The sequence below is a fragment of the Monodelphis domestica genome, chromosome 4 (genome assembly GCF_027887165.1).
Source record: "Monodelphis domestica isolate mMonDom1 chromosome 4, mMonDom1.pri, whole genome shotgun sequence".
Classification (NCBI taxonomy): Eukaryota; Metazoa; Chordata; class Mammalia; order Didelphimorphia; family Didelphidae; genus Monodelphis; species Monodelphis domestica.
Window position 1 is genome coordinate 208,671,981 of NC_077230.1, and position 15,048 is coordinate 208,687,028.

The 15,048-nt window shown below is 37.1% G+C and overlaps 1 protein-coding gene across 5 annotated transcripts in view; it reads left to right on the plus strand.

The window, feature by feature from the left end:
• Positions 1–7,931: 7,931 nt before the first annotated feature.
• GLS (glutaminase) overlaps positions 7,932–15,048 on the plus strand; it is an 88,939-nt gene continuing 81,822 nt past the window's right edge. For all 5 annotated transcript variants that reach the window (XM_056794130.1, XM_016433750.2, XM_056794131.1 and 2 more), the window contains exon 1: positions 7,932–10,306. In XM_056794130.1, coding sequence (XP_056650108.1) covers positions 9,939–10,306 — 368 coding nt within the window. In that variant the 5' untranslated portion in view covers positions 7,932–9,938. The remainder of the gene's footprint in view (positions 10,307–15,048) is intronic.

Genomic DNA, 15,048 nt, shown 5'->3' on the forward strand with positions numbered 1-15,048 from the left:
CCTGTGTTTCACAGGTTACACTAATCCTCCCTGCTCTAACTAACCCAAATTTATACTATCTGTCTTGGGCATTATTCTATTTCGGTTTCATGTAATAATTTTTGTTTGGGTAAAATGCTCCAATAGCATCTTGGATGTTTTTCATCTACATTTACTTCATGGACTTGTCTCATTTTTTTTTCTTTTCAGTCAGGGCTTGTCACTATGGAATTAGGGTTTTTCCCGATTTGATTAAAGTTTCTTCATGGATCATGTGTCAGATCTTTTGCCTAGTACCAGTCTGGGTTCTTATAAGGTTTTGTGTTGTTTGCTACCCTAAAGAACTCAAACCAGTCCTGGTACCAAGTTCTCTATTCCAATTCAGTGTCACTATCCCCTAAGTCATATTTCTTACAAAATTTTTCATAACTATTGACTCCTGCAATATACATTATTTCTTCCTATGTTTTCAATTGCTTCATCAGAATCAGAATCAAAATCAAGAATAAAGTAAAAAAGAAAGAATAAAGAGAAAAGTGCCAGCCTCTGTCACAGGATTGAATTAATCCCTGGCGATCACTAGTATAATATAATCAGTCAACAACCCCTAATTTTTACCCCTTACAGTGCCACAATGTATCAGTCTCTATGTATAAGGTTCTCCTGGTTCTGCTCCTTTCACTCTGCATCAATTTCTGGAGGTCGTTCCAGTTCACATAATTCCTCCAGTTCATCATTCTTTTCAGCACACTAATATTACATCAGCATAAGATACCACAATTTCTTCAGCCATTCCCTAATCGATGAACCCCACCCATTTTCTAATTTTTGCCACCACAAAAAGCGCAGCTATGAATATTTTTGTACAAGTGTTTTCCTTATTATCTCTTTGGGGTACAAACCCAGCAGTGCTATGGCTGGATCAAAGAGACGTTCTTTTATCGCCCTTTGGGCATAGTTCCAAATTGCCCTCCAGAATGGTTGGATCAATTCATAACTCCACCAGCAGTGCATTAATGTCCCAGTTTTGCCATATCCCCTCCAACATTTATTACTTTCCTTTGCTGTCATGTTAGCCAATCTGCTAGGTATGAGGTGGTACCTCAGAGTTGTTTTGATTTGCATTTCTCTAATTACAAGAGATTTAGAACACTTTTTCACCTGCTTATTGATAGTTTTGGTTTCTTTATTTGAAAATTACCTATTCATGTCCCTTGCCCATTTATCAATTGGGGAAAGGCTTGATTTTTTTGTAAAATTGATTTAGATCCTTATATATTTTAGTAATTAGATCTCTGTCAGAGGTTTCTGTTATAAAGATTTCCCCCCCCCCAATTTGTTATTTCCCTTCTAATTTTGTTTGCATTAGTTTTGTTTGCATAAAATCTTTTTAATTTAATGTAATCAAAATTATTTATTTTACATTTTGTAATTTTTTTCTAACTCTTGCTTGGTCTTAAAATCTTTCTTTTCCCATGGATCTGACAGATAAACTATTCTATGTTCACCTAATTTACTTATAGTTTCCTTCTTTATATTCAAGTCATTCATAAATTCTGAATTTATATTGGTGTAGGATGTGAGATATTAATCTAAACCTAATCTCTCCCATACTGTTTTTCAATTTTCCCAACAGTTTTTGTCAAATAGTGTATCTCTGTCCCAAAAGCTGGGCTCTTTGGGTTTATCATACACTGTCTTGCTGAGGTTATTTTCCCCAAGTCTATTCCACTGATCTTTCCTTCTGTCTCTTAACCAGTACCAAATTGTTTTGACGACCACTGCTTTATAGTACAGTTTAAGATCTGGTACTGCTAGCCCCCCATCTTTCACATTTTTTTTTCATTATTTCCCTTGATGTTCTTGATCTTTTGTTATTCCAAATGAATTTTGTTATAATTTTTTTCTAACTCAGTAAAAAAGTTTCTTGGTAGTTTGATAGATATGGCATATGGTCAGTATTTAGAGGACAACTGTAAGTAACTTCAAGAGAAACTATTTTGAAACCCAAAAATAATGGATTCTCATTTTAGATTTGGATGTGTTCATACTAGTAAACTGGATCGTACATTTTGGTCCAAAAGATTTTTAATTGTCCCACCTACATGGCAAAACAAAAAACATTCATAAAGAAAAGGATATTTTTGAGGATGGCTCTTTCTATGTAACACAAACAGCTCATTTAGTAGTTTGGTCATTGAGTACTGATAATGAGAACTGCATTTATTGAGCCAGTTTCAAGACCATATCTGTTAATTAGCTCTAATTATAAATTCATTTAACATTTCATCTTTTGAATTTTATTATGCAGAAAAGTTTGGTAAGACATGAGGCAGAGTCTGTGCCCTCATTAACCTTATAATCTAGTATAGGAAATGAGATGTGTAAAACAATTCTCTAAATATAGGCTGTCCCAGAATTTTTAGTGCAGTTTTAAGCTTTTATAACTGCTACAAATTTACAAACAAGAACATTTGGGAGGTTAATTATCAACAATTCAAAAATTGCCACAACCTCTATTTTGTGCTCTTATTAATTATTACTTAGTAATTGAAAGCACTGGATATCCTAGCCTTAATATCATCCAAAGAAAGATGTTTTAATGTATACATGATACTTTAGATATAACATCACAAGAAGAAAATCTAATATAGATAAAACAGATGGCCAAGGTGGCCAAGCAAGAGAAACTCTTCTGCTGATCCAGTGGTCTGAGGAAGTATCATTACTATTTTGATCAGGTAGCTGAAGTTTAATCTGGGATTTTTTTCTTTACACCATCAGAAGTAAGAGTCCTCCCTATCTCCAACTCTTGAAAAGTCAGGTCTTATGGCATTTATAAAAATAGGCAAGTATAGTTTGTATTTTTGTTGAGATTTTTTTAATGGTATTAAATAATTTTTAAAGAACCTAAAAACTAGATAATAACCTTCTTGAGCTATCATTTCAACATTTTTCCCATCAGGTCAGAACTTTTAAAGAAAAATTATTTTAACAAGATAAAATCATAAATAATACTTCAGAATTTGAAATATATTGTGTAAATATATTTTTCCCATGATGATTTTTACTTTAGTTTGCCTACTTTATCCTCTATTTTTTCATACCTCCACCTCTATCTTTCAGATAATGGCATTTGGTCACATAATTTCCAATTAAAGGATGTTATTTTATTTTATTTTATTTTATTATTTTATTAGAAATTTTATTAGAAAAAAGTGAATTTTATTTTAAAGTGAAAAAGAAAAAAGGAATGGACTAGATGTTCTGTATGGGTCATTCTAGCTCTAATATTCGATGATCCCATAATAAAATGCTAGAAGAATTTAGAATTAATGGAGAAAAAGATCACTTATTGCTTGAAGTGATCAAAAAAGGGTTTACAAAAAAGGTAACATTTGAGCTGGGTTTTGAAGGATAGATAGAATTTTTATAAGAAGAAATGCAGTGAAGGCTCAGAGAAAGGAAGATAAAAGACATCCTGGCAACAGTGAGTAGTAGATTCATTTAGTTGTAGAGTCTATTTCCTGTAGAGGAGTGGTGCAAGATAAACTCCAGACATTCATGAATCAAATAGTAATTATTGGGCACCTTGGTCAAAAGGAAAAGGAAAACTCTGGTTGCTGGATTCAATCAATATTTATACTGAATGCTTTGGGTATCATGATTGTGTGATTGACTACATTAATGATCTACTAACTTGATCCAAAGTGACCCTATGAAGTTTAAAAATTGCCAACTAATATGGAGCTATGATATGCCAGGGTAGAATTTTATTTTTATCAAGGTCCATTGACCAAAAGGGGGGAAAATCATTTGAGGGTCATATGAGCAAAATCAACTTAATTTAATAGTGTGATTTTTTTTAAGGTGACTATAGCATTGTCCTGTGATTTCCTCAGGTTAGGGACTTCCAAGTATCCAAACTCTTTCCACAAATACAAATGAATGATTCATCAATGGGTAATTTATAGTCTTATAAAATAGCCTTTTAGTTGGTTTCTCTACCTTAATTCTTGCCCCATACCAATCCATCAATCCACTTAGATGCCAAAATGATTATTCCCCTATGACAAATTTTAGTGTCTCCTTATTGTCTTGAGAATCAGATATAAAGTTCCCTGTTTGACTTCTTCCTACCTTTCCTGTCTTTTTATACATTTCTCTCTACCATATACTCTAGAATCTAGCAATACCAGCCTAATTGCTATTTCCTATACATAATACTCCATCTCCAGACTACAACCCTATTACACTGGCTTTCATTTCACCCCTTGCTCTCATGCCTGGAATGTTCTTTCAACTAACCTCTATTTTTTAGTTTACCTGGTTCATTCAAAAACGACCCCAAATTCTAACTTCTTCAGGGGTCCTTTCCTGGTTGCCCAGCTGCTAGTGCCTTCCTGTAGGAGATTATCATCCATATTTTATGTGCCAATTTATTTAAATGTTGTCTTCCCCAGTAGAATGTGAACTCTTTTAAAGTCAGGGACCATTTTTTGGGTCTTTCTTTGTATCCTCAGCATTTACTATAGTTCTTGGAATACAGGAAGCACTTACTAATGTTCAAGTGTAAAGCTGAAATAACTCACAATTATAGGAAAGATTATATGACACAAAATGCTTTTCTCATAGAAGACCTATGAAATATAATGCAAATATTATCTAAATGCAGAAACTGAAGCTCACTAAGGTTTAGAGCAGCACAGATTTAGATCTGGAAGGGAACTTAAAGGTTAACTAATCTAATATCTTCATTATACAGATAAGGAAAATGAGGCCCAGAAAGGTTGTGATTTATCAAAGATCACACCATGGTAAGTAGTAGTCTATTTACTTATAACTCTGGTCTTCTTTCTTTAAATTCATCCTTCCTTTCCACTATACCATGAGGTTAAGTAATCTACTGAAGGTCACTCAATATTGCTCAAGTAATGGATTGGCTCCACTGGGATTATAAAGAGCTGACTAGGTGGCCAAAATTTAAGTGGGATAAACCTACAGAGCAGTTATTTGTCATGATATTAATATGCAAAGGATTGGTGCTCCCATGACTAGCAATGACACTCTAGTATGAATCTGGGATACATATATCTATGAAAAAATATTTATATGTAATATATATTTAAAAAGTATAATGGATCTATGCTTTTATTGATGTGTGCTCTCTAACCATTCAGATCATATTGGATTTATGCTTGCCCATCCTGTGTGACTCTTGTTCAAGTCTTTCTATAAGTTTTCTACAAAGATTCCACTCAATGAAATGGAAGACATTCTTGTTCTTTCTTGAAAGGACACCAATGGAGCACAAAGGTGACTGTCCTTCATTTGTCCTTTATCCTTGTCAGGTGACCAGCCTGATTTTGAGCAGGTATTTCTTTCATACAATCCTTTATAATATTCTTCCTGAATGATTTGTTGCTTATATATATATATATATACATATATATATATATACATAGATATAGATATAGATGGTCTATATGTTTACCTTCATTATAACTACATTTTTCTAGTAATTCTTCTCTTTTTTGGTTTTCTTTCTAATTGTTTGCATATATCTGATAACCTTGGCACTGAGCTCAAATTTGCTTAATCTGATTGTCTGTATAACATTTTGGAATCCTGAATTGTATTTTGAGATGTCTTCTAAATTATTTCTAGTTATTTTAAGAGAAAATTAGATGTATTTTTAGAAAGTATACATTCATGACCTGATAAAAGTTTTAAAACATCTTTAACTTGTGTTTTTAAAGGTAGGAGTGGAAGTTCATCACATTACTAAAAATTTGCATAGGGGGATTAGCCTTCAGAGTAGAGATCACTTCTTTTTATATTAATCTATATGAAATGCATAAATATATATATATATATATATATTTAGTTGTGGTGCTAAAGAAGACCTTTGAGAGTCTCTTGAGCAGCAAGTAAATAAAATCAAATGATACTTAAAGAAATTAACTGTGACTATTCATTAGAAGGACAAATACTAAAGCTTAAATGCTTTAGTTACATAATGAGAAGACAGGATTTACTGGAAAACTGATGCTGAAAAAGATTAAAGGCAAAAAGAATAGATGGGGATGGCAGAGGATGTGACCGATAGTGCAGTGTCATGGAAGCAACAAACATGAATGTGGACAGACTTTGGGAGATAATGGAGGGGGAAAGGGTCTGGCATGCTATAGTTCATGGGGTCACAAATAAGAAGCAACTGAACAATAACATTCTAGGGGAAAGTTAATCTAAGACCTTTAGCCAGGGAAAATAGGACATTAGCAACAGTAACAAAGAGGACCAGCAGATATAGATTCTCTAAGAATAACTACATTCTACAAATATATTTCTAAATTATAGCTCTTTTAAACTGCTATCCAAAGAGAATGTAATTTTCTATGTGTTTTTAAATATCTACAAAATTATAAAACCAGCAGTATTTTTTGGGAAGAAAAAGTTCTGTCTCAGATCCTCAAATGCCTTCTTTTCTTAGAGTCTGTACTGTAAAAATAATTATTTATAAATTCATCAACAGATATTTGTTAAATATTGTGCTGGGCACTGTGCTATGGGCTGAGGACACAGAAAGAGACAAAAAGGTTTCTGCTCCTAAGGAGCTTGCATCTAATGAAGGAGAAAACAGGAAAACAAATATATACAAAGCAAGTTTATATGCAGGATAATCATCTTATTATGAAAAGAGACTGACATTATAGGTCCCTGGAAAGGGTCTTCCCTCAACTTACAGGTCCCAGAGCAGACTTTGAGAACTGGATCACCCCATACTTTGAAGAATGTAGGAACTCTTCCAAGTGAGGAAACTCAGGTGAGAAATTTATGTTTAACTTAGAATTTTAGACAATTGCATGAGACACTCAAAGGTCAAGTGATTTCCCCAGGGTAACAATCACTATGTGTCAGAGGTAGAGAGGACTGAACCCAGATTTTTGTTTTTTAAATAACGCTCTCTATCCTTCTTGCAGTGTTGTTTCTTTCTATATACGGAAATGAAATAATAGGTGAATTTAATAATAAATCCAATTAAATTGGGAATAAACTTAAAATTAGATTTTGAAGTTGATTTAATTTGATTGAAATGATTGTCTAAACTAGATAAAATATATTATAGGACAGACAGAATATAACAATTTGAGAATCAAAATTAGAACATTAATGATCTACATTTTAATTCTAAATTTGTTTACTGTGAGTAACTGTTTATATTTGCAGTTTACAATTTATCCAGTTGTTTTTGACTCACTGAATCTGATTAATTGGATACCATGCTCCTAGTCTGTCTAGCCACTTAGATTAACTAACATTTGTTCATCATCTCACAAACTCCTTTCTTCAACCTTATCCCCCAAATCACATAATTCTGCCCCAACCCTGCGAATTTTGACATTTTAATTTTGTTTCATAGGTTGTCATGATCAAAGAACTTATCACCTCAGGAATAACCTATTATGAGCACCTCTATACTTGGGTGGGTCCTTAGCAGCTGACATCTATCTTTGAAATTATACTGAAAGCCTGATGTTTGGGTGGAAACTGCCTCTACTCCAGGTCATACCACCATGAAGCACTGGAAGAAAATTTTTGTGCTTTTATTACATGTAAATTAGAAAAATGAATAGGCTAAATTAAAAATATAAATATTGTTCATTTGCATTGGAAACTGGCAGGATGAATGAATAGCTGTTAGGAAAAAAACAAACTTGATTTATTAATCACCTGGATATAAAGTCAAAGGATAAGGAAGCCACAATTGGCACCAAGATTGTGTGTATGAGAGGGAAAATAATAGGGTTTACAGAAATCACTGGTAAACTGAGCACCAAGGAGAGGTAAGAGGGATCTTTCTGGAAAAATTTAATGTCTCCTCCTGAAGTTATTATAGACTTACTAGCACTGTAATACTAAGTTGTAATAAATTGTACACAACGAAAAGAAAATACTTTTTAATTTTATCAAGAGGCTTTTGGGGAAGATCAATATGTTTTACAGCTGTCTTTCTAAAAGTTCAATACATTGAGGAAACATTTATTAAATGCTTGCAAATGTTTCAAGTGTAGTGCTAGGGAAGATTAAAAGTTTAGAAAAGATGAAGTTCTCACAGAATTTACAAGAAGACACAGACTCAGATAATCAGCATACACAATAATATGAGATAAATGCCAAGGCAAAGTTCAATGTGAGGTATGAGGGGGAAGATTGTAATGGAAAGGGAAGTTTCTGAGAAAGATTCTTTGAGAAGGTGGCATTTATATGAGTTTTCAATTCCTAGATTGAAAGAGGGGGGCATAAGGGGATGGGAGAACTTTTAAGCAAAGGTTATCTGAGCAAAGCCTAGAGATTGTTCTATTGGTGAATGAACCAATACAGTTAGCATTTTATAGAATTTTTTAAAAATGTGCACAGGAAGGTTCTGGCATTCCAAAGGTCAAAGGACTACAAGTGCAACTAGATTTTCCTTACTATTAACTTAATGAAATATCCCAGGATTCATTAGATTACTAAACCTGGTGAGCTATTAATGATATATTGATGTTACATCTGAGAACTTTGTGCAACCATCAATTTTAAATCTATTTTAGTGCTATACATAAAAACATTCTGATTATGAAGCATCATAAAAATGAGTTTATGGCACACAGTCAAGAATTTAAATCAATGGGTATTTCTAGAACCCCTAATTCGGCAGATTTTTGGTTAAGAACGAAGAGAAATGGATATAAAGTTTAGTCTGATAGGCAGCTTGAATATTTTCTCTTTAAATGAAACAAATCACCTACAACTGAAAGTATTCGAAAACTACTTAAGGTTTTATTTTCAAGCTAATGAGTAACTGGTATAAGATGATGAATGAGTGCAATGAAGAATTCTTACTTTTTGAAGCACGTGTCTAGCCTTCAAAATAATTTCTAAAAAGGAAGGGAAATCTGCTCTTTTCCCCACCCCCACCCCCTCCTAATTGTGGCTTAAGTCACATAACTGAAAGGATTTTATTCATTTTTTCCAAAACACTTCATATCTGGGTGGAAGCCAAACATGGAAAGTTTCAGGAAAAACACACACACACACACACACACACAAGTCCATTTGGGGAAAGGTATCTTCATCCTCTTAATAGGACTGTTCTGCCACTGAATCGCATTTCTGCATACATTTATCTATCCCTGGGGGTCCCGAGAAAAGCCTGGAATCATCCACAACTCAATCCACCATCATCCCCAGCTGCCCATGCTCTATAGCCAAGAACTCAAGGCCCATTTTAAGACCTCAAAGCCAAGAACCTTCCCGCCACCCACACAACCTTTCACAGTCTAGACAGCAATCAGAGAATGCCGGGGTCCCCCAGTTCTCGAGACTAGAAAGACAAATGCACCTCTAGGAGCCTGAGGGCACTAGACAAGAGTGGGATGCCCGAAAACTGGATCCTCCCCCTCCTCCTACGTCAGTTTAATTCCTCACCCTGCCCCTCCTCCGTTTCCCCGCCTCGCGCACCCGGCATAGAGAAATTTGACTGTTGAACTCGCCAATCAGAAGAGAAACCTGTCTTTCGAGCCAATAATAATTGGCGTGGCGGGCGGGCAGTCTCCAGCTTCCCGCCTCTGGGTGGGCGAGAGCAGAATGTGTCTGGCCCTCCCCTCTGCTCTGGGTCTCAGTACAGCTCTCTCGGCGGCCAGAGAAGCAGTTCCAGAGGTGGTACCAGCAGCAGTATCGGCAGCGGCGGCGGCGGCGGCGGCAGCCGTCATCCTGACTAGGATCTCATCCACGCCGCCTCCTTACGCCCCTTCGCCGCCCTAGCCCCGGAGCTCATAATCCCTCCGTTCCCACCGCAGCCCGGGAGCTTTCCAGAGGAACCGCTGACCCAGCGCACCTTGCCTTCTCGAATCGGCGCCGGGAGAAGGAAGCCCCGGGTGGGGGTGGGAAGCGCGGTGCTAAGAGTGGCCGGCATGATGCGGCTCCGAGGCTCCGCGATGCTGCGGGAGCTGCTGCTGCTGCATCCGCCAGCCGCCGGGGCGGCTCTGAGACGGGGACAGCCCCTCACTACCTTGTGCCGGCGCTCCCGGGCCGGGGGCCGAGCTGCCGTTACGGCCGGAGAGCTGTTCCCATGGCGGGGTGGAGGTGCCCGCCGTCTTGCACCCCCCCTAGCCCGGGGGCTGTCGAACTCGCCTTCGGAGATCCTTCAGAACCTGGGCAAGGGAAGCGCCAAGCCAGAGGCATCGCAACAGTCGCAGTCATCGACCCCTCCTAAGGACGGCCCCGGCGAGGCCAACGCCTATGGCAACGGCGAAGGGAAGGAGCTGGCTGGGGGAGAAAAGTGAGTCGCTTCCTCTCTCCCGGAGGAGGAGAAGGAGGCCTCTCCCTCCTCCTGGACTCGGGCTGGGGAGTGGCCGGGGCCGGGATGGAGATCCAGGCGGCGAGGGAGGGAGGAGGGGGAGATGCCGGCTTGGCTGGCTCTGCGCAGAGCTAAGTGCGCCATGTGATTAGGCCCGGGCCCCGCCCGCAACTCCAGCAGCCTAGCGGCCGCGTGCACCCACTCCTTTCCCCTCCCCTCTTCTTCCGGGCGTGATGTCCGTGGTCCCATCCTGGCGTCTGAGCCCCCGGGGAGCTAATGGGGGAGAGGCGGGAGGACGTGGCCGGGGCTGGCCACGCTGTCCGCGTGCAGAGCAGGGATCTACCCCACGGCTCCCTCCCCTCCCCCGCCTTTCCCCCCCGTGGGTCCTGCTACCCGACGCCACTACTAGGATGATATCCACGTGAACTTTCTCCAGTGACATGGGAGGGGTGGTGGTGATGCTAGAGCCTCAGCCCATATTTTCTTGATTTGTCACACCTTTTAAAGAGGTCGTTCCCCTTTCTCCCTTTGCTTCTCTTCCCTTTTCTCCTCTCCCCTCCCCCATTCCATTTTACCACTCTTCTCTCTTCCCTCCTTTTCTCCTCTCCCTTCTCTCTCCTTTTCTCACTTTATAATCTCCCCGCTCTTATCTCTCCTTTTCGATCTCTGTCTCCCTCTCCTTCCCTTCGACCAACCACATGCCTCTGGAAACCTTTTATTTCGAAATAATCATGGTATTTCTGAGGAGTCTCCTTTACTTAGGTGCAGACCTGTGGGGACACTTGAAACAATGTAAAGGAAACCAGACTGAGGAAGAGCCCTGTAGATCCTCAGAGGATGGCATAACACTGTGGCTTCCACTCGGAAGCAGCCTTGAATTGTCCCCGATGTATTCTGTAGGATGTGCTGCTATCTCTTAGGAAGCAGTCAAAAGAGCCAAACGGAAATAAAAGACATAACACTGGTTAACCTGATGAAAAGAAATCTTCACTTAAGGTGGCATATGTTGATAGGAATTTAAATTTAAAAATGCATTAAGTCTAGTTTGTGTACTTTTTTATTCACTTAAATCAACATTTTGCTAATGGTATGAATTTTGCATATTTTATATGTGAAACCTAATAAGCTCTTGTAAAATCTAAATGGACAAAATGTAGAACGGGCTCTTAAAAAAAGATATGTGAATGAGACATTCTCTAATGCATTGTTTATCTATTACTTCACTGAGTATGTGATAATTTGCTACTCTCCTACTTTTGCTTTTCTTAACCATTTTTACTCATAATTGAGAGTAGTACAACAGGAAGCTTGGCTTTTATAGTAGGAGCCCCTTTGCTACTTCTGGTAGTTAACATTGGAACTCCTGAAGCCATCTCAAATAGCCATGAGTATTTGGTACTTTGTGTAATTTTGTTTTTTCTCAGAATGAAAAACATTTTAGTTCTTTTGTAAACGTTATACAATTCTGCATTATGAGTACCTTTGTTCTCTGTCAATCTCAGAGCAAAGATGTGTATGTACAAAACCAAAAGTTGTATTGTAGGGGGCGATTGGGTAGCTCAGTAGATTGAGATCTGGCCTCAGACACTTCCTAGCTGAGCGACCCTGGGCAAGTCACTTAACGATTCTGAGGTGAGGGTTAAAAAAAAAAATTGTAATATACTTTGTTAGTATTATGTAATTTGGGTGATTTACTATTTTTTTTGAGGCAGCTGATCAATAACAACACTGAAAATAAGTCTAGGGAACCAGTAATGTAATTATCATATAAAAAATGCAACAGCTTTTCAATATTTGATGGTATTGTCCAAAAGAGCCACAAGATGGGGATGTTAACACACAATCTTTTTCCCCCCCTCTAAATGATATATAAATGCATACAGTACCCCCCCCATGTATTTAATAAGTTCTAAATCAGTGTCAATCTAATGTGTAGGTCAGTTAAAATTATCCTATTCCCCAAACCCTTTTTATTTGGTTGTTCTTTTTTGATATTGATCTTTTCCTTCTGACTTCCTGCCTTTACCCTACCTGCACCCCTCCCTGACCTTGTCTGTCATTGGGGAGAGAAAGGGTTCCTTGCTTGGAAAGGAAGAATCCATAATGGACTCCTTTGATTTGAATTTATGAAATATGGTTAGAAATTTAATATTTCCTTTTCTAAATAGATACAATCTGTTTACCTTTAATTTATCAGAAAAATCAATAAGTTTATGATAGAAGAGTGCATTTATAAGATGTGCTCTATTAAATAATCATTTTCTTTTCTGATAATGGGTCAAAAAGAATAGTCACCTTCAGTTCTGTGATCTAGAGTAGAATTTGAAAAATGCTATTAGAGCTAGGAATTCAACATCAACTATTCAAAATACAAGTAGAACTAAAATGAAAAAAAAATATTTTGTTCAAAATATGCTAAGAGTTTCTTCTGTAATTACTGTTCAGCTGAATAAGACAGCTTCCCAAAGCTCTGCTGCTGCATCTATGGAGGAAAAGATGCCAGAATGTATCAGATAGCTAGAAGCAGATGAAGAGAGGGAGAGGAGATAACCACACTTGAGGATATGTCAGTGAAAAGGACAGATTACTTTCAGATTAGTCTTTGGATAGCTCCAGAGAAGGTGGAATAATTAATACTTGCCATTACAAAAAGGAAAGTTGAGAAAATCAGTCTTGGGGCCCATTGATGTTTTTGCCATATTGACAAAATCAATCTTTGTCTAAAAAAAAAAAGGTGGCTCCATCTTCTCTTTCTATGTTACCCAGAAGCTTTTTTCTATGGCTGGAATTCATAATAAAAATCTCAAATTTATCATTGGCTGTTTTTGAATGCACTGATTTCTTTTTCACTGACATCCTTATTTACTCTCAGCTTAAATACCAGACGTTTGCTTTTAGAACTGTGTGTGGAACCTTGAATAAACTTAAAAGATAGACTTGGCTTTTTTTTTTTTTTAGGAATGAATATTTTGCCTTTTGTTATTTTGAGAAGCAGGGTTACAGGAACCAAGACTCTTTAGAGAAACGAGAACAGCAACATGGAGATGAAGAATTCATAAACTTTGTGTAGGACCTTTAGGACCTGTAAGGTGCCTTAGAGATAAATTTAGTCCCACCTCATTTGTATAGATAAGAAACTGAGATCCAGAGGGGTAAAGATGTCTTGTCTAAGATCTGAGTGATTTCATTTGAGGCCACCTGTATAGGGTCACTATTACAGCTGGGGTTTAACTTCCATTGTGGCGCTGTACTTATGTGAGGACGATTAACTGACTGGTCCTGATTGTTCTTTTATTGTACCTTTTATCATCTTAGCTTTCTGCAGTTATTTCTTTCCGTATGCCTAGCAAAATGTTTGCCTCACAGTAGTAAGTGCTTAAATCCATAGAGAATTCTCTGCTAACATATCTTTAGATTTTTAAAACAATTATTTGTATTTTGGAATATTTAAATTGATGATGCCACAGGTTGTTGGTGCTGTGAAAAGACTAATTTAGGCAAGGAACCCATGTTCAAATCCTGGTTTTAGTACTTTGTCCTTGTTTGATCTCTAGGCCTCAGTGTCTTCATCATAGAGGATTGAACTAAATGACTTTAAGGCCCCTTCTAGTTCTACATTTATGAGCCTTTGAATTATTATAGTATGCTATAAGTAGGGCTAACCTTAAAAATGACTCCAGCTATTCAACTATTTTCATACATCATATGCTTGCTTGCATTAATGCTTGACTGTGATGCACTCAGTAGTATGATGTAAGTTGGTTCATTCTTCACTTAGCACTATCTGTTTTAAGTCAAATGTAAATTTGCTCAAATCTGTTTCATACTTTTTTCTTTAAGTATACATGAGTGCAGTTGGTGCCTATACACTTTTTAAAATCCATTGAATTACAATCAGTGATTATAGTTTTGGCACTGAAAAATAAAGATGTGCTAACTTTAAAAGTTGACCTGTATAGCTCTTAATTATGCTTTTTTAAATAGAAAAGCAGAACATTAATGTTTAATTGATTGATATCCCTAATTGATAAATCACTATTATTTCAAAACCGGTCTGAAAATGACTTAATATTATTTACTATTTATTGATAGAAGAATATGGTTAAATAATTAGGCAAGATTGGTTTGATTCCAGGCATACATAAAATTATTATGTATTATATATGCATAATGTATGTAATATTATAGCACTCCATAGTTCTACTTCATTGCTGTGATTTTTCACTGGTGGTAGGGGGCCTTAGGTTATGAGCCTACTCTGAGGTATGCTAAATCCTAGTTATTTCATTTGATACCCTTCTGGTTTCATTCCCTGAGGCTGCTAAAACTTCAAACAAGTAAGAAAATTTTAAGGATTGGTCTTCCTAGGGTTTTAGGAACTGTGTTTATTAGATCCTAAATCTTTGTTCTGGCTTTAGAAATATAAAAGACTATGCCAGCCTCAAAGTTCACTTCTTGGTGAAGGGTTCTTGGCAAAAAACTTTTTTTGGATAAAGTTATTTTCCTGTGGATCACAATGGAAAAGTGGCCATTTTAGATTTATATACCATAAAAAGTTGGAGTAAGATTATTATTTAGTGGCCTATAAAATAGCTATTCCTGAAGTTGTTTAGCTTAATAAAGAGCATTGTAAATTCTTTAAATACTCCAGGCTGAAATGTTTTTAGGTAGCTTAAATTTCTGATTTTTGTAGTTTTAATAAAATAGGAAGTCCAGTGGGGGTA